At 39.2% G+C, this 21,794-nt stretch overlaps 1 protein-coding gene across 1 annotated transcript in view; it reads left to right on the top strand.

Moving 5' to 3' along the window:
- The window catches only part of cnot1 (CCR4-NOT transcription complex, subunit 1), a 144,278-nt gene that overhangs the window by 55,107 nt on the left and 67,377 nt on the right, over positions 1-21,794 (top strand). The window contains exons 11-18 of the mRNA XM_043707440.1: positions 3,428-3,555; positions 5,570-5,810; positions 6,166-6,285; positions 8,197-8,319; positions 11,158-11,309; positions 15,492-15,651; positions 17,716-17,917; positions 19,685-19,828. Coding sequence (XP_043563375.1) covers positions 3,428-3,555; positions 5,570-5,810; positions 6,166-6,285; positions 8,197-8,319; positions 11,158-11,309; positions 15,492-15,651; positions 17,716-17,917; positions 19,685-19,828 — 1,270 coding nt within the window. The remainder of the gene's footprint in view (positions 1-3,427; positions 3,556-5,569; positions 5,811-6,165; positions 6,286-8,196; positions 8,320-11,157; positions 11,310-15,491; positions 15,652-17,715; positions 17,918-19,684; positions 19,829-21,794) is intronic.

Genomic DNA, 21,794 nt, shown 5'->3' with positions numbered 1-21,794 from the left:
TATAAGGCATTGCCTGGTCCACTTCTGCAGTTCGATTCTGCACGGTTGACCTGATAATTCTCAACTCTGTTCCTACCTTATCCGCACAACCTTTGATTCTCTCTTCTTTTTTGGAATAGTAAATCTCAGCATTGAATATAATTAACAACCCAGCATCTGCACTAAAGAGTTCTGTGGATTCACTGTCCTCTGAAAGGAGAAACTCTTCCTCATTTCTGCCCTAACTGGGAAGCCCCTTATTCTGAGATTGCACCCTCTAGTCTGGTCCTAGTTCTCCCACAATTGGAGGTAGCCCCTCAGACTTGTAGAGTAGAATCATGAAACAGTACAACATTTTAGGCCATTCAGCTCAATGTCCATGCTTGTTCTTTCAAAGAACAATCCAATTAGTTGCACTCCTTTTTCCCTTTAGATTCTGGACCCTTTTTCTCACTGGTCATGAATCATAAAATTTAAAAAGCAATCTTGAATCAAATCTTAATGTCCTCTGTTTAGAGTCCTGGAGCATAGAGACAAACCCTTTGGCCCACCATGTCTATGCCAACCAACAGACACCAAACTATATCAATTCAATTTATTTGCATTTGGTTTGTAGCCTACTATGCCTTGGCATTTTAAATGCTTGTCCAGTGCTTTATCAGTGTTGTCAGAGTACCTGCCTCCTCCATCCTCTCGGGCAGTATTTCTGCCACCCTCTGCGTGAAAAACCTCTTCCTCAGAACCCCTCTTAAATCACTTAATCCTCACCTTAAACGTATACCTTCTGGTCTTAGACATGTCTGCCATGTGAAAAAGATTCTCACGATCTACCAGTCTGAGAGGAAGACAAACCCACCTGTCCAGTCTCTCTGCATAGCTAAACCTTTTCATCATGGACAACTTTTTGTTTGTTCATTCATGGAAAGAGGGCAACTGCTGGCTAGGCAGCATTTATTGACCATTCCAGAAGGTAGTTAAGAGTCAAAAGTATTGCTGTGGTTCTGGAGTCACATGTAGGCCAGGCCAGACCAGATAAGCACGGCAGTTTTCTTAAAGGACATTAGTGAACGAGGTCATTTTTTTTTTTACTTGACAATCAACCATGGTTTTGTGGTCATCACTTGAGTCTTAATTCCAGATTTTTACTGAATTCCAATTCTGCCATTTGCCTTGGCAGGGATTTGGCCCCAGAGCATCACCAGAGTCTCTGGATTAACAGTCCAGTGATAATACCTGTAGGCCATTACCTGGTGAATGTCCTCTGCACCCCCTCCAGTGCAATTGCATCCTTCTGATAGTGTGGCCTGACCCTATCTTCCTCATTATTAACAACCACCAGCAATTTTCATGTCATCAGAATTATTTCCAGTAATTTCCCTACCACTGACATCAGACTAACTGGTCAGTAATTACCTGGCTTATTTCTGCTGTCCTCGAACACAGGAACCACTTTAGCTATCCCCCAGTTGTCTGGCACTTCACCCATGGCCAGCGAAGTATTAAATGTCTCCTCCAGGGCCCCAGCAATCTCCTCCTGTGCCTCCCATAGCAGCCTGGGATTCATCTCATCAGACTCTGGGGATTTATGCACCTGAGTCTTTCTCTGATATTTGTTGATTTTATATAGAAAAATGTTCAGTTAATCAGAGTATCATGATTGATAGTTACTGACAGATGTTATGAAAACTGAAACATGCTTATAAGATTGAATAATTGAGTCAATTGATTGGTATGAGATTAATATTAATTGAGATTTGTCAGAAATGACAACTCAACAATTCCTAAGAGAAGTGGAAGGTTGGTGATGAGTTGAAATTTTAAGCTGATTTTGGACTGCTAAATACCCATCTGTTGCCAAGTCAGATTTGGATCTGATTCTAGTGATTTAAAGTATTTTATTTTCTGAATTGGTTCAAACTTCTGCTTTGAAAATGTAAAATATGTAATAGAATTTTCTTGCACACCTGTGCAAGTGTTGTTTTAGTTCATTAATTCATTTTATATTATTTTACTCGAGTTGACGCAGTTCCACTTCAATTTTTGCACTTCGACCAATGGAAGAACAATTTATGTTGTTGAAATAAAGACCTGTGGATGCTGGAGATCTTTAAAACAAAATCAGAAATTATTGGTGGAATTCAGGCCTGGAAGCATTTGCGAGGATAAAGCAGAGTTTACATTTCAAGTACTCTTCATCTGAACTCGAAACATTAACCTCCTGCTTTCTCCCCACAGCTGCTGAGTTCTGCCAGTGAACTTAGTTTGCTCACTGGGAGTGTATTGGGGTGGAATCATTAGGGCTGGTGGCGAAAATTTTTTTTTTAAAGGGAATAAAACAAATTTTGTGTTTCTACAGCGCAAAAGTTAAAAAGGGCTATGTTAACCTCAGATCTGGGGGCGGGGGGAAAGAAAGCAAATTTGCTTTCAGTGGCAACCAATTATTTTACATTTCACTTTTAATTGGATGTCTGTTTTGAACAGTTCTAGAAATTCTGAGAAATTAGATTTATTTCCCTTCAACCAGTTGATTTGGAAATCCAATAAACTGATTTTAAGAAACAAGTGCATCAGAAGTATAGACTCTGAAATTTTCTTGTTAAAGAAGCAGCATTAATCTCTACCATGCACATGATTTTTAATTGTGCTCTGGGGCTGCACAAAGTTCAAATAATTTGCTCAGAGGGTCAGCCTTCACTTTTCTTCTTGCACACCCATCCCCCATTATACCTGTGTACATATGGTAGAGAGTGACACACTTGTAAATAATTCTTTGAAATTATGTGAAGGTGCCAGTATTGGACTGGAGTGGACAAAGTTAAAAACAGGTTTATTTGGAACTACAAACTTTTGAAAGGTAGCAGCACTCCAAAAGCTTGTGCATCCAAATAAACCTGTTGCAGTGTAACCTGGTGTTGTGTATTTATTTGAAATACAAGCCTTTGGTAAGTTTTTAAGGACTGGTCATTGTTAAATTTTTTCAATTACTTTTTATGTTGATGCACTGTCAAACTTAGGCCAAGACACCATGGTCGAAAGAAAATAGATTTTTGAGTTATTTAGGGAGTAATGTTTAAATGCGATAAATTAAAGCAAAGTCTGTATTATGGATATGCAGATGGTGGAAGCCATCAGACAACCATGTCAGGTTCCAAGCAGTTATCGTTTTCCTGTCATATTTGTTGCTGTGTGTATGGAGGAAGGAGTGGATATTCCGATTAGAAATAAACATTTTGAAGAAGTGGGTGAAGATTTCTCTTTTGACCACTGCAATGCTTCAGCAAAAGTCTTTCTGCCCCAAGTAAAGATTGCAGCACGTTGTGTATGCCATATGTGAAAGGTGGTCATTGAGAACCCAACTGAGGTTACTGCTTTGTTGAAAATCCTAATGGGGAAACTTGGTTTGGTAGGGTTATTGTTTGAAATGTTCACCTGTGTTTTGTTTTTGCAGCTATCGTTTATTCAGCATTCATTAATGAACCCAGATATCTTCTGTTTTGCTGACTACCCATGTCATACTGTGGTGACAGACATCTTGAAAGCTCCTCCAGAGGATGATAACCGAGAAATTGCTACATGGTACGTATGTACTTCTGAAAGTTGGGCACGTTCAGAAGAATGTGGCGTAGAACTATACTAGTTTGAGATTTGTAATTGAATTTGAAGACTACTTTAAAAGGGCAAGTGTGACCTTCGGGGGGTGAGGCGTTCACTATGAAATTCTGCCGTGAAACATTTTGGAACAGGCTTGGTGTTACAATTTAAATTGAATCTTGGAGTTCAATGCTTAGACTTAGTTAGTGGTTGTTTGTCCACTTAGACGTTTTGGGTTGGGTTTTCTGAGACATTTCTGACAGTTCTGAGGAAGGATCACTTGACCAAAATGTTAACTCTTGATTTCTCCCCACAGATGCTGCCAGACCTGCTGAGCTTTTCCAGTAATCTTTTTTATAGATTCTTCAGCTTCACATATGTAAACAATAAAGTTTTACAAAATGTTTGAAAGACATTAAGGCCATTTGATATGTTGCTTGAAGTTATGGATTCATGGTTGGGAAGAGGGGTACTGTGGACCACTGTTGGAATGAAATTTTGATTACAAATAAAGGCTTAAGAAATGGTTCTTCTTGCTCTGGCACAGAGGTTTAAGGGTCAATGCTGTGATGTTTTCAAATGAGAAGTTTTGAGGGAATTAATCAATTATGTTCCCAAGGAGAGTCTCTTAGGACTGAACATTAAACTCTTATTTCTTTCTCCGCGCATGCTGCCAGAACTGTTGAGTTTCTCTAGCACTTTATTTTAATCCTGGATCTTCAGCATTTGCAATTCTATTGTAATAATGAACAGTTAGTAGAGATATCAACAGAGTCAGAAATGGAAGTTTGATATTTTTTGGTTCAGGACAGTGCTCATGAGAATATGAAATGCCGTGAGTGCCAATTGATAATTTGCATAGAAAATTGGACAATTATTTGGTATTTTTAAAAACTTATCAAAGCAGCGAAGGGACCTTGTATAAAGTGGGTTAAATTGCAGTTTTGGCATCAGCACAAATACAGTGGTCCGAATGATGTAATTTCTGTGTCTGGTGCTGACGAGTACAAATGAGGCCACAAGACTGTCTGAGCATATTCATTTATTATTCAGTAACAATCATTTGTTGTTCACCTATTTAAAACTACAGTTGCTGTGGAAATGGATTATGGAGTATAGTGTCTCCAAATACCTTTTTTAGACTGCTCCTCCAGTGAGTCATCTCGGTGACCACTGTGCTTGTAACTAAAGCTTTTACTACAGGCTCCATTTGCTTCCAGCGTTAAGTGGGAGCTAGATAAAATCTTCAGACTGCTCATTCAAAGGGAGGAGAAAGAGGCTGTTGAACCCAGGAATTAGGTTTTTAAGGTTGCTGATTTTTTTTAAAAATAAAGTTTCACTCAAAATTGCCCTACTTTAACCATACAGGACTGTGAAGTTCTTTGTCTTTGTAATCCTTGATGTTATGCAATGTTTTCAAAGACTCAGTCATTACATATAAAGCAGCTTGGTGGTTAGCACCTCTGCCTCTCAGCGCCAGGGACCCAGGTTCGATTCCAATCTCTGTCTGCATGGAGTTTGCACATTCTCTCTTTGTGAGGGGTTCCTCTGGGTGATCGTTTTCCTCCCACAATCCAAAGATGAGCAGGTCAGGTGAATTGGTTATGCTAAATTGTCCATAGTGTTCAGGGATGTGCAGGCTGGGTGTATTGGTTAGGGGTGAGTGTGAAGTGGTAGGGTGGGCAGATGGATCTGGGTGGGTTACCCTTCGGAGGGTCGATGTGGACTTGTTGGGCCTAATGGCCTGTTTCCCCACTAAGGATTCTATGATGAAGCAATAGTTATAATTTACTCTAAATTCTGATGAGCTTCAGTTGCATACTGTGTATTTGCTGGATTGGGTGCAGGTGAGCAAGAAAAATCTCTTTCCTCAGCTCACCTGTAGAGCACATGTGCCTTTGGTGTTTGTAATGCTCTTGTACATGAGACCACTTGACCCTGACTCTGCTGATCTGTAAATTCCTAAAACCTAATGTAAAATATTATCCATTCATTGCAGGAAAAGCCTGGACCTTATTGAGACCCTACTACGTCTTTCAGAGCTGGGACAGTATGAGCAGGTCAAACAACTCTTTAACTTCCCAATCAAGCACTGCCCGGACATGCTGGTACTGGCCTTACTGCAGATTAACCCAACCTGGCACACACTGCGCCATGAGCTCATTTCCACACTGATGCCAATTTTCCTGGGCAATCATCCAAATTCTGCCATTATCTTGCACTATGCATGGCACGGACAGGTATGCTGAAACTGAAATATTTCTGGAAAACAGTAACTGGTTGCTTTTTTTAAACAATGTAAATGTGGGTGTAATGCATCTTTATATTAAGTACAGTTGTGTAGATAACCAGACATTGAGAATACACACTATTTAAACAATTCGCACTTGGTAAGATGAGGTCTTATACTGTTTGGAGGCATTTTAAAATTTGATTTTAATGAAGTGAAGTTAGAGCTTTTCATATCCTAGATTCTAAGTGTAAAAATTGTCTTTTACAACTGAGATAAGTGCTCTGTGGCCATGTATGCATCATAGAGTGGTATATATCCTCTAAGTGTCGTGTTTTCATTTTCATACATTTCCCATATTACAGGGTCAATCCCCATCGATCCGACAGCTGATCATGCATGCAATGGCAGAGTGGTACATGCGTGGTGAGCAGTATGACCAGGCCAAGCTCTCACGCATTCTTGATGTAGCTCAAGACTTGAAGGTAAATACTCTGCAAGTTAGCTCAATGTTCATTACTGGATCTATGTAATGTAATGAATTTGTGAAGTTCATGTCCCGTTTTCTGTCTTTTTTACCTTTGATTCAGACTTGTTGGGCTTCCCTTTCTTCTTGTCAGTTTGTTCCATTCAAATTTCAAGGCTGAAAGTTTATAAATAGCTATTCTTGATGTTGATACCTCATGGTAGATAAATCCTGAATCAGAACACTCAAGATCTTTTAGTATCGCCATCTTATGCAAGCAGATTAATAGATAAGATGTTTGAAAATTAATGGGTGATTAATTGCAAATTTGTGACTCCTAAGACTCTAGTCACAGTTTTTTAAAATTGATTCATAGGTTGGGTAGCTCTAGCAGAGTCTGCTTTTATTGACTGAGAAGGTGCTGAGCCACCGCTTTTAGCAATCTAACCAGAAAAAAATCAGGAGCTTGAATGCTTGCAGCATAATAGTACCAGTATGCATAAGCATTTAAACCAATATGTTTAATGTGTCAGTACACGTATGTTCATCATACATTATTTGCACTTTCCTGTTTGTAATTACCATCCCAGTGCAGTTTTGGATGGCAAACTCTGATTAAAACTCCAAGGCTTTGGGTTTCACTGTACACGTTAGATCTTCATTCTTTGTACAATTTGTTGACTTCTGTTGGACTTCGACTTGTTACTAGAGCATTGTTTCAAAGGCTCCATTCACATGCTGGTGCCTCATCCTATTGATGCATATTCATATGTTTCATAAATAAATAATACAGTTTTAGCAGGCAATTATACACCACTCACACATTTCCATTAAGGATTTGACCAGGGTTTCTGTATTCACCCTGGCTGTGATCAACTAACTCTGCTCAGGCTGTCGACGAAATGGCTGCTCTGTGGAGAAACGATGCTGATGGATTGTGCAGAATCTCCATTATTGATCTAAAATCCTACTTGGGCAAGTTAGCAAATCAATAAATTGTAGTTCAAAACTGTACCAATACTGGAAGTGTGTCGTACAGATAGATTATTTTGGCCATTAGATTTCAAACTCTGAAGTTAAACAGTGCTAGTGAATACAGTCTTGAAACTGAAATTTCTCAGCAATTAAGCTGATCGCTTTTTTAAAAGATAGGATTATTCAAAGGGTAGATAAGGTTCATAGCCAGAACATCTCTGAGGGAGAGTGTGCAAATTACTAACACTTTGGAGTGAAAATCTGCAGTTGGCTCTATCTTTGACTCTTTGTTTTTATGGTTGAGGACATGAGTTGAAATGAGTCCTCGACTTCTGTATGGAGCAAGTTTGTACTGGTGTCATTCTAAATGTGTTTGAAGATTTTTCTAATGTACCTAGTGCATATGGGAGTTGCATTTAGTAGATGTAGATGACCAAACTGTGGCAGGTTAATTTACTTTTCATGCGGAACTTAGCAGTTGATGTCGAGCTGGTATAGTTTAACATAATATTCCATCTGTTGTGAAGCAGAGGGTTCTAAGAGCAGAACCTAAATTTTCTAGAGTTGCTTAGAACAACTGATGTGCAAAGATTATAAGATTTTGTTTCCAAACATATACTTGAAGTTTAATTTTAATGTTTTTTTTCCTTTTACCATTTATCCAAATTTGTAATTTTTGCATTTTGGACCGAAACTGCTTTGTTGCATGGTTGACCCAAGCCAGATCATTTGCTTCCAACAAGGGTTAGAGCTGAGCAGAAGAGAGAAAAAATGGTTTGTCTTGTTTGCCCCTCATTTCACCATCTCTGAGAGTAGCATAGCAGCAGGCTGGGATTTACAACTCATAACAGGCAGAAATCTAATCCCGGGATAAATTGGAATAATTTACAAAACTCCTGAATTTGGCATAACTTAATGGAGTGATTCTATGATCACTTTTGTTTTTCCCTAACAGGCCTTGTCTATGCTGCTAAATGGTACTCCGTTTGCCTTTGTTATTGATCTTGCTGCACTTGCATCTCGCCGAGAATACCTCAAACTTGATAAATGGTTAACTGATAAAATTCGCGAGCATGGGGTAAGATATTAACCATAGGCCTTTTATTTTTATATGTTGTAATGTGTGCTTCAATGTGAAGAGTTGGTCATGGAGTGATGGTTAGATTCTCACATTTGAAAGATGATTATTGCCTGGCGCTTGTGTGGTGTGGATGTTCCTTGCCATTTGTCAGCCCAACCTTTCTAGCCAATACTTTACATCATTCCAGGGGAAAAAAAAGTTGTAATCATGATCTAGATCTAACTTTGTAGAAGATTGCTAAGGAATCTGCATTGAATTCAGGTATTGTTAGGGCTGTGAAGTAGAGATAAGTGGGTTTAATTTACAAGCTGTGATCCAAACTGTGGGCTGCCTGTGAGGTTACAAGATCAGCACAGTGAAGGAATGGAATTGTATATTCTTAGGACAAGGTGAGGCGATACTCCCCTCGGTGGGTCATGACAAATGTTCTTATTTCCTTTTGGTCACATAGCTGTAAAACTTCAATTAAACTTAGTTAATCAAATCAGAAATGGAGAGCCTCCTTCAAAGTTGTCTTGAGTGAAAGAGTTTTTTTTTGTAACTCATATCTGAGAAACTTAAACACCTTATTAAACAGATAGTAAAGAAGAGGGGGACTGGGGGCCTGTACAGTTAGAAAGATAACATCAGCTGTAGTTTTTGGCATCCTTGAGTTGCAAGAGTGAAGCTAGAGTCCCAGTTCATGATTAGCTCCTGTCCTGTTTCCTCAGGATTGGTGAAGTTAACCATGACATCCCAATGAATGGTGATTGATTTTTTTCTTTTCCCTCCCCAAGTTGCTTTATCTTTGGTACTAGTTTCTGAGGTTGAGGGAGAGAAGCTGTTGATGTACAGTTACTTTATTGATTCTGGTGTCTAGCATTGTTCCATCCCAAGCTAGATAGTTTTGGAGACAGTGTCATCTCCCACTGTTATGAATGTATCATGCTAGTGAGAATAAAATAGTGATGCAAATTTCTTGACATCTGTTTGTGCCTCTTGGTTAAAATGGCAATTCCGATGCAGCTGGTTTTGTATGCTCCATGAGAATTGTTCAGACTTAGTGGGTGATCACAGCAGCCACTTTAGGTCAACAATGAGCTTTTTATATAACCATGAAAGCCTTAGATATTAAGTGAAGAAAGTTGAATATTGTTGTCTATTTTCGCAATTGTAACAATACTCGATCACTATTGAATAATCGGTTCAGACAACATTTTGACTTCTATACAATTAATTGAACACCAAGTTAAGTAACATTTAATATGGACTTTATTTCCAGTATTCTTTCGCAGATTGGTCTAGTTTGACTTCATGTAGTGAAACTGCTAACAGGCAGTTTGTAGTTTAATTATGTTTTTCTGTACTGGGATTCAGCAGCAACTGGAATGGGAAATGTCCAGAATTGCACTTCATTCAATCATTCTTCAAAATCAACTTTTTTTTTGTTGTTGATCAAAGTGCATCTAAGATTTAAAGTCTGTACTGTTCCATGGATAATCCTGAAATTATTGTCAGCAGCATATATAATTCCCAAATTTTTTTTTTTAATGCTTTTAATCCAGGTACCAGCTTCAGACAAGGGGTCTAAATTAAGTCCTTTAACCTGTCAATTGTGATCTGCCTCAAGGTTGCAGTACAGAGGTTTGCTTGTATAGATAATTAACAAATTTAAAGCATCATTGTTGAGTACTTCCAATCTAAAGGCACATGGGCAACTTACAGAAGTGTATAGTTGTAACCACTTGTCAGAATCATAAAAGGATATGCACTTAAACATAATTGAGCTTCATAGTAATTGAGTATACAGCAAGGCCTCAGAAAACATTGTTTTAGGATCATTTAGTTAATGGGGTCTATATTCTCAAACATTGTGAGATTCATTTTCACCATGTCCCAAATAACCTGTAGTCTTCTGCTCTCTAAGGCAAGTGTACTCTTCATATCTACCAGCAATCCCTATCGCTTCTGATACATCTAGTATCCAGCTCCCAAGTGTTTTAAAAAATTCTCAAGGTCAGGTTCGTAGGAGAGTAGTCTGACACAGAACAAACGACCAAGAGGCGAGTCTGCTAGAATATGGGCATTTTATTCCCCGCAGCGTCGCCACAACCAACGGGTCTGGCTTATACTCACTCTACATGTTACCGGAACTGGGAGCCGTCAGTTCTCGTAGAGCGGTTGCCAACAACCCACGCTCGGCGGTTAAACGTAACCCCGGAGCAGACTCACCGAACTGGAGACTTTTCCAGCTGATATACTCTTTTCCAGATATAAACATTCATGTGAACAGCAGAGCAAGGCTAAAAAACACATTCCATTCTGGTTACATACAGATAAGAAGATTCACACGGGGAGGTGTGTAATAAGATTCACACGGGACTAAGCAACACCTCCATTCCGGTTAGATTCACACATGTATTGGGACATAATTTTTAACCGTTTCGCCACATTCCACTGCTTGGCCCAATACACGTGTTACATTATGATTCACACATGTATTGGGACATAATTTTACACCACACCAAGTTATTTACTTAAGAGATTCGACAAGGGACAGGGAAATAAGTATTCAAATTTTGCCTGTCCGTTTTGTACACGCAAAAAAATTCTTTAAAAATCACCAGATGACATGTATCTGTATAAGCTGCATTCAATACTAGTATAGGAAGCCATGTTTCAGTTAAAGTTGCAATTTTCATGAATACAGCCACAACTTTTAAATGAGGATTTGTGCATTTGAAATCCTTTGAGACGTTGCTGAGATAATAAGGTGTTACATAAGTGATCAGTGTGTGTTGGGGAAAGGGGTATGAGACAACAGGATGATAATATCCAACTGTGTTTGTTTGACAGGAACCATTTATCCAGGCATGTGTGACGTTCCTAAAGAGGCGTTGTCCTTCCATTATGGGTGGACTGGCCCCAGAAAAGGAACAGCCCAAGAGTGCTCAACTCCCTCCAGAAACACTGGCCACCATGTTGGCTTGCTTACAAGCCTGTGCAGGGTAAGATTAGCGCTTAAGTTTTTTTAAAATAAAATATTTTTTTCTCCTTTGTGACATTTAGCGACCCAAGGACCAAGAAACCAGAGTTATTTTCCAAGTCAATGACATGTTTTGAATGGTGGGAAATCCATATCTAAGATAGTTGGCTGTATTTTGAGCAAACCTCAGTATTGGTTGTACATTGTTGTACATTGCTGCTCTGGGAGCTTTTTTGTTTTACAGCGTTAGCTTTATGTTCAAAAATGCAACTTTATAACCTGAATACCATTGAATTGCGGTTGTGCATTTGCTGATATTTTCTGATTTCTTTACCGTATGCCTCTACTGCAGAATCACGCATTAGACAAGCCCTCAGCGCTAAAGCAACCTGGAAAAAAAAATGACTTTCCTAATACTGTTCCTATTAAATCTTTCATTAGGTTCACTTGTGTTATCTGTACTTGATTTGATATGCTTTAGAAAACTGTTTGGGAAAGGTATCTTAAGATATAATCAAGGGTCATCCTTTGAGCCTTTCCTGCCGTTAAAAATCTACAGGTCGGGGAGTCACCAGGTTCTTTGGCCTCACTCTTCCCTAAAACATATAGAAAGTAGCCACTGGAGTTGATGACTCCACCTGTGAAGCCTGCTCTGGCATTCTGTCTGTTCGATATCTCAGCTGTTTTGATTCATGTTCTGTTGAGAATCTTGCCAAGGATCCAATCAAACACAAAATGTTATCTCTGCTTCTCTCTCCACGTGTGCTGCCCAGCCTGTTGAGTTTCTCTGGCGTTTTCTTTTTGTTTCAGGTTTCCTGAGGAGTTTGTTTTCACCACAAAAATTTGATCTCTGCTTTAGAAAAATAAAACTGCCGCATCATCTGTAGCCTCTTGGACTGATTATTCCAGTTTCCAATCCCCTTATGTGGTTGGGGGGGGGAGAAAGTACTTCCTGATGCTACTTATGAATGCCTTGACTTTAATTTTTAAGACCATTCCCCAACTGAAGGTTAAAAAACAATTTGGACAATTTTTAAACAAAAACTCATTCCTTTGGTAATATGGTTGGATCATTGTGATAAAAAGTTTGTGTTTTCCTCACTCATCTGTGTAATCTACTGATAGATTAAAAAGAAGACTGGGTCAATATGCGGTAAAAAATGTTTGAGAGTTCCTCTTCAACTCCTGCAAACACTGGAAGCATTTGGCGATTATGTGCTATCTATACACACTGTAGTGATCTCCGGCTCAAAGGGCAAAATATAGAACAGCACAGGAACAGGCTCTTCAGCCGCCATGTCCATGCTGTCAATCATAGAACTTTGATTCTTATCAGAGGTGACATTTTGATGTGCTGAAGCAGCCCTCAAATGGAGGAAAAAATGGATACCTCCTATTCCAATTGTTTTTTTTCCCCAATTCAAAATGGTTGTCTGTACACTTCCTCTATCAACCACTCACTCAAATCTTTGATTTTGTGAAACTTTCTATGCCCACCTATACAAACTGCTGTCTAATTTGATGCTACTTGCCAATTTGAATAAACATTACTAAGTATAGGTTATTCATTCAGTTGTAGAGCTCAGGCCCAAGAATGAGGCCACTCGTGGACACCAATTACCTCACTCATTATTAATTTCCTCCAACAGTGCCAAACTTTTTACCAATGCTATCAAGAAATAAGCACCCACTCTGCCAGGTTGCAGTGTTCCCATTATGTAATAAAAACTATTGTTCGTTTTTTTGAGGGGATGAGATCGTAAGAAGTAGGGGCAGGAGTAGGCCATTTGGTCCCTCAAGGCTGGTACACCATTCAGTAAGATCATGGCTGATCAGGTTGTGCCCTGCATGGCCACTGTAACCCTTAACACTCTCTTGTACATGAAAATCTGTTCAAATATATTCAAGGTTGAATTAGTAATTCAACGTTCCCTTCTCTCTGGGAAAGAGTGACAACGATTAACAACTGAGAGAAACATTTCATCCGTTCAGTGTTAAATAATAGCAGGATGACCAGTTCTCCTGGATTTCCTGGGAGAAAACTGCTAAAGTGGAGTCGCAGGTAGATAGGATAGTGAAGAAGGCGTTTGGTATGCTTTCCTTTATTGGTCAGAGTATTGAGTACAGGAGTTGGGAGGTCATGTTGCAGCTGTACAGAACATTGGTTAGGCCACTGTTGGAATATTGCGTGCAATTCTGGTCTCCCCTGCTATTGGAAAGATGTTGTGAAACTCGAAAGGGTTCAGAAAAGATTTACAAGGATGTTGCCAGGGTGAGCTATAGGGAGAGGTTGAACAGGCTGGGGCTGTTTTCCCTGGAGCATCGGAGGCTTGAGGGGTCACCTTATAGAGGTTTACAAAATTATGAGGGGCATTGATAGGGTAAATAGGCAAAGTATTTTCCCTGCGGTCGGGGAGTCCAGAACTAGAGGGCATAGGTTTAGGGTGAGAGGGGAAAGATATATAAAAGAGATCTAAAGGACAACTTTTTCACACAAAGGGTGGTACGTGTATGGAATGAGCTGCCAGAGGATTAGATTAGATTACATTACATTACAGTGTGGAAACAGGCCCTTCGGCCCAACAAGTCCACACCGACCCGCCGAAGCGCGATCCGCCGAAGCGCAACCCACCCATACCCCTACATTTCCCCCTTACCTAACGCTACGGGCAATTTTAGCATGGCCAGTTCACCTGACTTGCACATCTTTGGACTGTGGGAGGAAACCGTAGGAAACCCACGCAGACACTGGGAGAACGTGCAAACTCCACACAGTTAGTCGACTGAGGCGGGAATTGAACCCGGGTCTCCAGCGCTGTGAGGCAGCAGTGCTCGCCACTGTGCCGCCCGCATGTGGTGGAAGCTGGTACAGTTGCAACATTTAAGAGGCATTTGGATGGGTATATGAGTAGGAAGGGTTTGGAGGGATATGGGCCGGGTGCTGGCAGGTGGGACTAGATTGGGTTGGGATATCTGGTCAGCATGGACAGGTTGGGCCAAAGGGTTTGTTTCCATGCTGTACATCCCTATGACTCTATAATCACCTTTGGTGTGTGCAAACACCTCCTTTGGAATGATATGCGTATAGCCCCTGAAAATCTGCAAAAGGAAATTTTTCATGTGCTGCAACCTAGTAGTTCTTTTCTAGGTGTGCTCTTTCTGTTGCTAACATGGCATTTGTGTGACAGCAGATCAGAGATATGACTGCACTAATGTATCAGTGAAGTTACGGAACTGAAATATATAATCTGGTAAAGGAACATATTTTCCATATAAACTAAATCCACTTGTTGAGTGATTTAGCACATATCTGAATGAAAATGTGTTCTGTGTTTTTAATTGCTAGTCCTCCTGTTAAAAGTTGTACCTAACCACATAAGCTCTGCAACACATCAGCTGCCTCTTTGGCATTGTGATGCTGAAACCGGGGTTTTTTTTTGTTTTGTATGTTTCTGGCAATATACTGCCTTTTGTAGTTTCGCTTATCATTTTATTTCCTGGATTATTAGGTTATCCATTGAATGACAAAGTAGCAGTGTAGTTTGCTGACAGGAAAACTCTGTATCCCATAAAAAATGAACTTGCACTGTGGTCCATGTGTTGAGCTGATGGATTAAGCACAGTTTTCGAGTGATTTCCCTGTTTGAGTGTATATTCTTGAATAGGTTATGATTAGGGAGCATTAATGAGCAGCAAATGCAGTCTGCATTATTGAAATGTCAAGTCACCTTCGAGCTGTAACATAGCTGCAACAATGCCTGGGTGAATTGTTGAATGAAAACTGTGCTGTGGCATGGTTTGTATAATTCACAATGTAAATGGATCTGACTGCACAAATCTGATTTACAAACTGTTGCAAGCGCTTCATTGCTAATCATGACCGGTTCACACAGTACCTGCGTCACTGTTGTCCAATCCAACTGTCTTTGACTGCAGTGACAGTATAGCTCAAAGCTCCTAATGGTAGGACAGAGCTTGCTTTGGCTGGGTGGTTGTCTGAGCTGTATCTCCAGTCTGAAGTACTTGTTTTCAGTTGAAACAATTTTCTTGACTGCTTATAATGTAGGAACTGTTGACTCTGTTCTTTTGCCTGATGGAAATGAGCTAACAGAAACTAAAATGGTTAGCCTGAATTCTTGGGTGCCACTGTTAGATATCTTCTATTATTGGGTTATTATAATACCGTATTTCCTTTTCCTACTAGGAGTGTTTCACAGGAGCTGTCAGAGACCATTCTCACAATGGTGGCCAACTGTGGCAATGTCATGAACAAGGCCCGTCAGCCGCCACCTGGAGTAATGCCCAAGGTCCGCGCACCTAGTACCAGCAGTATAGAAACCATGTCACCTGTACAGGTACAAATAGTTAAGTAAAGCAAAATTGTTTTTCACCTTCGTGTAATCCTTGCAACTGATCAAACGAAAAAATCGTGGAAGCAAGTTGACTAATAAAAATATTGCCCTTTTTTTTGAAAAAGAGGCTCTAATTACAATGCACTTTTGTAATTTAACTTGGTATAAATATCGTGTTCACTTTACATTTGATTACAAAACTGGCTGACTTCATTTTGAGATTTCCTGTTCTAAAGTAGGAATTTATTAATTGTTAATTGTGATTCAGTACTGTTTTTAAAAGATGCAGCAATAACCAGTCTGTTTCTAGTTACTCTAGTGGTCCATGATAAGCACATGAATACACATGTATTTGTAAGCTTGGAGTTAACCAACCTGTCACAAGATAAATTTTATGTTTATAATTAAATCTGGAAGAATCAATTGGAGAGATGGGATGCATTCGATTTCTCCATTTAATATGGGGAAACATCATCTCGACTCTCTCTATTAACCAACACATTGCTGTGCATGCCTGTCATTCCCAACAAGTTGCTAAATTCCGTGAGTGACAAAGTTCCCTCCCCTTAAAAGCTTTCCTCTAATCTGTATGTTTCATAGCCTGGTTTTGAATCTGCAGCTCTGGATCTGGTGAGAAACTTCCAATGTCCTTATTTGGCTGCGCATTTGGTTCCCTTTCCAAATTGTTTTTGTATGGCTGTTCCCACCAGTATTGTTCCCAGTATCAGTTAGGACTGTAGCTTTCAATTCAGTGGAATCTGGATAAATAATCTAGCACAGTGCCAAGATGGACCTTGCATTTGCTGTCAGGGGCCTGTTGAAAGCCACATCTAGCCACCAGTCTCTTTGGGATATGAGAGGAATATTGAGATAGTTGATGGGGAATAAAAACACAAAGCAGAGAAAATGGACAATAGGGAAGACTTGTGAAAGAGTTTGGGGTGGGTGGGGGGGGAGGTGTGGGGCCAGGGAATGTAAGCAGTGGAAAATATTGTTAGCAATAATGTGTACACAATTCAAAAATTTCCTTTGAGAATTGAGCCTGAAAATCTCAACAAATGCAGGTTCTCCCCAGGTTTGTGTTTTTTGTGAATTCCCTTTGAAGGGATGTAGCACATCAATTTGAATTAGCTGCACAGCCCAGGTTAGTTTGTGCAAAGTGGCTGGAGTTTATACTCCCAGTGAAACAAATGCTATTGGAAATCTTTTATACAGGCAATGGGTTGAGGACAGGCTTGGACAACTGTGATGTCTGTCTTTTCCCATGGTCAAATAGACTACTGGTGCGGGTTATCAGATCAAATGGCATTGGCCGTTTGAATTAGATCATCGTTGATCTGGGGCCTTACTCCATATACCTGCCTTTTAATACCTTTGCTTACAAAAAAATTATCTATCTCCAAGGGCAACCAGTCCTAATACTTGAGTGACCTACAGCTTGGGGTGAATTGGAATTGCTAGTAGTAGTGAAATTAAATTGCTATTTGAAAAACTGAGGGGGATTTGGGTAGGATTAGTGATCAAAACTGATTTTTTTTTGAGTACCTGTCAACAGTACTGTAAATGTGACCACTCAGTAACGGTTTAAACTTACAGGGTAAATTTAAATACTTTCTCAATTAATGGAGATTTTTTTAGAGGATCCATTTTAATGCAGATAGCCCGTCCCTGCCTCCATGCGCAGATATATTTGTACAAGTTCAATGATGCTACCTTCTCAAATGCAAAGATTTTCTTTGATGTTTTCCCTGATCAGTGAAGAGAGTTCCTTGGAGCTTTACTTGTAGCACAGTCAGTTTTTGGTATCAGTACCAACTTTAAGATAAAACTGCTCACTGTTTCTTAGCCAGGTTGGGAAATTTATTATAGTGTGGTGAAAGGTGTAATCAAGTAAAGGACTGTAACTAATGCTTTGATATTCTGCCCTGAGGCAAATTTACATTTTTGATATTTTTAAATGACTCAGCTTAGAAGGGTTTTAGAGGCCAAGCAAACATAATTTGTTAAATTTTAATGAGCTATGTCTCTGAAGTTGATTTTTATTTCTTTTTCACCCACACCATGTGTTCTTTTTAGATTGACCCATTGTCTGGCATGGCTTCGTTGACTATTGGTGGATCAGCAGCATCGCTCACTCCAAGTATGCAGGGTTTTACTACTAATCTGAGTTCTGCATTCAACACCCCTCAATCACCAGCAAAAGCCTTTCCACCACTCTCTACACCAAATCAGACAACTCCTTTCAGTGGAATTGGCAGTCTTCCTTCTCAGCTCCCAGGTTAGATTATCCCAGAAATGTTTGTGATAACTGGTCTGCTATTGTCAAATGTAATATAATTTATATGCTTACATAGTCAATGATAGCATGTAAAATTATCTTCACTCTTTCTTTACCAGGTTAATTTATAAGGTTAGATTATAATACGGTGTAACATACTGTTGTGGTTACATTTTAAACACTCTGCAGTACAATTAATGCTGAAGATTGGCAATAGAGTGGAATACCAAGCCTTATTCTTATGAAGCAACTTGTCTAGTGACCCAATTGTTTTGAGGTAATGTCGAATTATTGATGGTACTAGGCTAGTCAGATCTCTGATGGAAAGTTAGATTATTGAATTGTGAACAGATCGTAAAGCTGGGTAGATCATACTTTTCTAAAATGTTTGTTAACAACATAATCGTTTGCTAAAGTCTAAGCACGCAATGTTGCTATCTTTGTTTTAGCGAAAGAAAGTTAGCAGAAACGAAAGTAAAGACATGTTAACTCAGTAACAGATTTTTAAACTCCTGAACAATAACCTAAGCACTCTTTGTAGATTGAACAGAAATAATGGCTTTGTATTGAATCAGTACACCCTGGTGTAATGGATTGTTACAATCCTAACAACAGGTGCTGCACATCTAACAAGACCCAGTCCAGTAAATTTTTTGAAATTTTAATGACTTCAAAGACAAATTATTTTTTTAAAAATCTGGAATTGCAGATAGCTCTTTCTTTATTACTATACTCCCTAGCTGACTGTCCTCTACTGTTATATTGTCCCTGATGCAGCTTCAATTCCTTTTTTTCCTTTTTAAAACTTCATAATCTTCTCTTTCACTGACTGTATTCCACTACTCTGAGCTAGGAATAATAACCACCTCTGAAATTTCATTGCTTCAAGCACCTTTGCAAAGAAATGTTGCTTTGCATCTGATAGACCATTGAAAGTACTTCTCACATTTTGGACCTTAATATATGCTTTACTCTAAGTGATTTCTCAGCACAAAAAAACGAAAGTTAGACTCTGGAAGGTCCTCCCTCTAAGCCCACCAGGTAACTTCTCACTTGGAACTATGGGTATTGCAGTTTCTTAATAGTGCAGCAAATTAATGATGAATATGTTAATTCCAAACACTCACTCTCACACCCATCTATATATTTAATTTTGAATTCCAAGAACCTAAAACTGCATTAAAGGTACTAAAATACATAATATAAATCTCTGTTTCATCACAAACTCTCAACCCAGCTCTGATAGTTGATAAGTGGTCCCTTCTTTCTGGGTTTCTTTTGGAAGTAGAAACCAAATAAACGTGGTGTGTTGTTCTGCAGCCATCTCTTTGGAAAGAACAATGCAGAGTTTTGTAGATCAACATACAGCCTCGCCAAAGAAACCCAGTTTGTAAAGCTTGTCCTGGATATTTTAGTTTCAAGGTTGGAGCCACAAACTGTTGATTGACTGAACCCTTCCCCACTTTTGTTTTTGTTAAACCTCAAGAATAAATGTGTATCAGTATGTGACTCACATACCCGGTGAAGAAATGTCCCACTGAGGCAATACGTTTGTCATTTGTATTCCTGAATTGAAGCATCCTCTGTCAGTTTGAAGAATGTTGTGTTGGCCAGAAGGGAGGAAGGTGGTGAAGGGATTTCTGCATTGAAGGACCAATCAAAAGGAAACTGATGTGCAATGTATTTGTAGCCTTGTCTGTTAACTCCTTAATGAGACTAAGACAAAGGTATTAAAATGGAAATTTTTATTTGATTTTGTGTCTACAGGTAGTTTGGGTACAGGGAGTTTGAGTGGTATGGGAACTGGTGGACTTGCACTACCAACTGTGAACACTGACCCCTTTGGACAGAGAAAGATGAGCACATCTGGACTGAACCCACAGACATTCCAGCAGAGTAAGATGAAACCTTGTAAGTGGTTGTGTTGTCTGTGACTGTTGTGAGAATGTGACCTAGCTAGTTGATTCCACTGCCTCGGTTTAAACATGATTAGTCTTCACAGAGCAATATCATGTAATCAGGGCTTGAAAGAGATTTCCACATTTAATGAATCAAAGCTGTTTTGAGTATTACCAGGTCTTTCTCCTCCGAGTGCATTTTCAGTAACCATTGTAATCGGAAGGTGCACAGGTTCTTGATGCACCTTTGTCACAAACTAGGCTTCATCTGCTATAGAAATGAGCAATAAACACTGGTCTTGCCAGTGATCCCTTCCATCTCATTAACGAAAAAAGGAGGGACCATACTCCATTGATTTTTAAAGCTAGGTTTACTAGAGACCTGCCTGTCCTATATATTGATGATTATGAAATTACCTAGTTGAAGTGAAAACATTGTAATAGCCAGCAAGGACATACATTCTCCTGACAACGAATGTGGGAACTTTGGCAACAAAATCAGATGAGGAGAAAAATGAATCTATATTAGTATTATTCAGATAATTGGCTAGCTGAGAAGCATGCAAAGCCATTTTGTTTGAAAGCTACTTCTACAAAACACTTCCAAAACTACTTTTAGATGCTTTGGAAGAAAGATGATATTTGAAACCTTGGTCCTGATTTAATCCTGCTATAATGAAATTTCTGCATCTGAAGTCAAGAAAACTGAGTGAAGCCAAAGTCTAGCAGCAAAATTGAAAGGCCTAGAATAATCAGTCAGTATTTATTCAGTAAAGAAGGTGTAGCTTTGGAAGTTTGCATTAAATTTGGCTGGACGGGATGTTTGAGATTAGAACCAAGATTTTTGCATAGGCCTGAAGGATGAAGATTGACCCTTTAGGGAACTGTAGAGGTTTGTTCTTCACTTCTACATATTTAAAATAACTTTTCTCCTAAACCCATACTGAGAAGTATGATCCACTCTCAGCCTGTTTTGAGCTCTGTTTTAGGGTGCCCTGGTGGATGCATGCATCTGTTACGAATGTTTGTCTGCATGTTTGTGAAATGCCAGCCCAGGTTGGAATTTATCAACACCATAGTTTCCTCTTAGTTATTAAACTGAACTCCACTAGACAGAAATATTGACGAATTTGGTGCTCATTATACGCAAAAATAAAATGTTAGATCCAAGCCAGTTTAGGCAAATCCTTGCATACTCTGCTTTATTTAAATCTAACTTTTTTTTAAAATGACTATTTCTGTTATAAACTATTAAACCATGTTAAAAGCTTGCTCTACAAGGAATTCTTAAACTTCATTTTAATTTGCTTAACTAACGTTGAATAAAAAGCTCTATCACACTGGTTATTCATTCATGCATCAGGTGAAAGTGAAATTTGTACAGCACCGAGTTAAAGATGCTAGTCTCTATAAAATATTGTGACTCACTTAAAATGCATCATTCTCAGCAATTGGAAGTGTCTGCAGTTGGATTCAGTTGGGATTAATTTTCAAATCCTGAAAATGTTGATCACAAAAGGGGTTAATTTTCACCCAGCAACTTCGCTTTATTTTCTGCTAGAATTCTCTTCCCTTCTAAACGCTTTATCGGTTCCATGTGGGCTGATTGCCCTCAAACACCTCAGACAACTGGCTGCTTTTCACGCGCAATCTCTGGTTCCAAGTGTTGGCAAAATTTCCCTCCACCGAAACAAGTCTCACTGTACATTCAGCTTATTTTACAATTTATAGTGGTACAGAGGAACCTCTATTATCCAGCATTCGATTATCCGAACAAGATCGCAAGGTCCCAATACTTGGCTAAACTGTATTATTCGAACATTCGGTTTTCTGAACATAATACTCCCCGGCCCTATCGTTCGGATAACCAAAGTTCCTCTTTATATACTTTTTTAGAGTTTTTTCATATCAGCATTTTAGGGTGCTGTTGTGTAGCTAAACCTGTACTCCTCCACGCAGTCACTCCGCCTTGTCTGACA

The sequence above is a fragment of the Chiloscyllium plagiosum genome, chromosome 17 (assembly GCF_004010195.1).
Source record: "Chiloscyllium plagiosum isolate BGI_BamShark_2017 chromosome 17, ASM401019v2, whole genome shotgun sequence".
Lineage (NCBI taxonomy): Eukaryota > Metazoa > Chordata > Chondrichthyes > Orectolobiformes > Hemiscylliidae > Chiloscyllium > Chiloscyllium plagiosum.
Note: the sequence above shows the minus strand (reverse complement) of the source record. Positions and strands in the feature narration are given on the sequence as shown.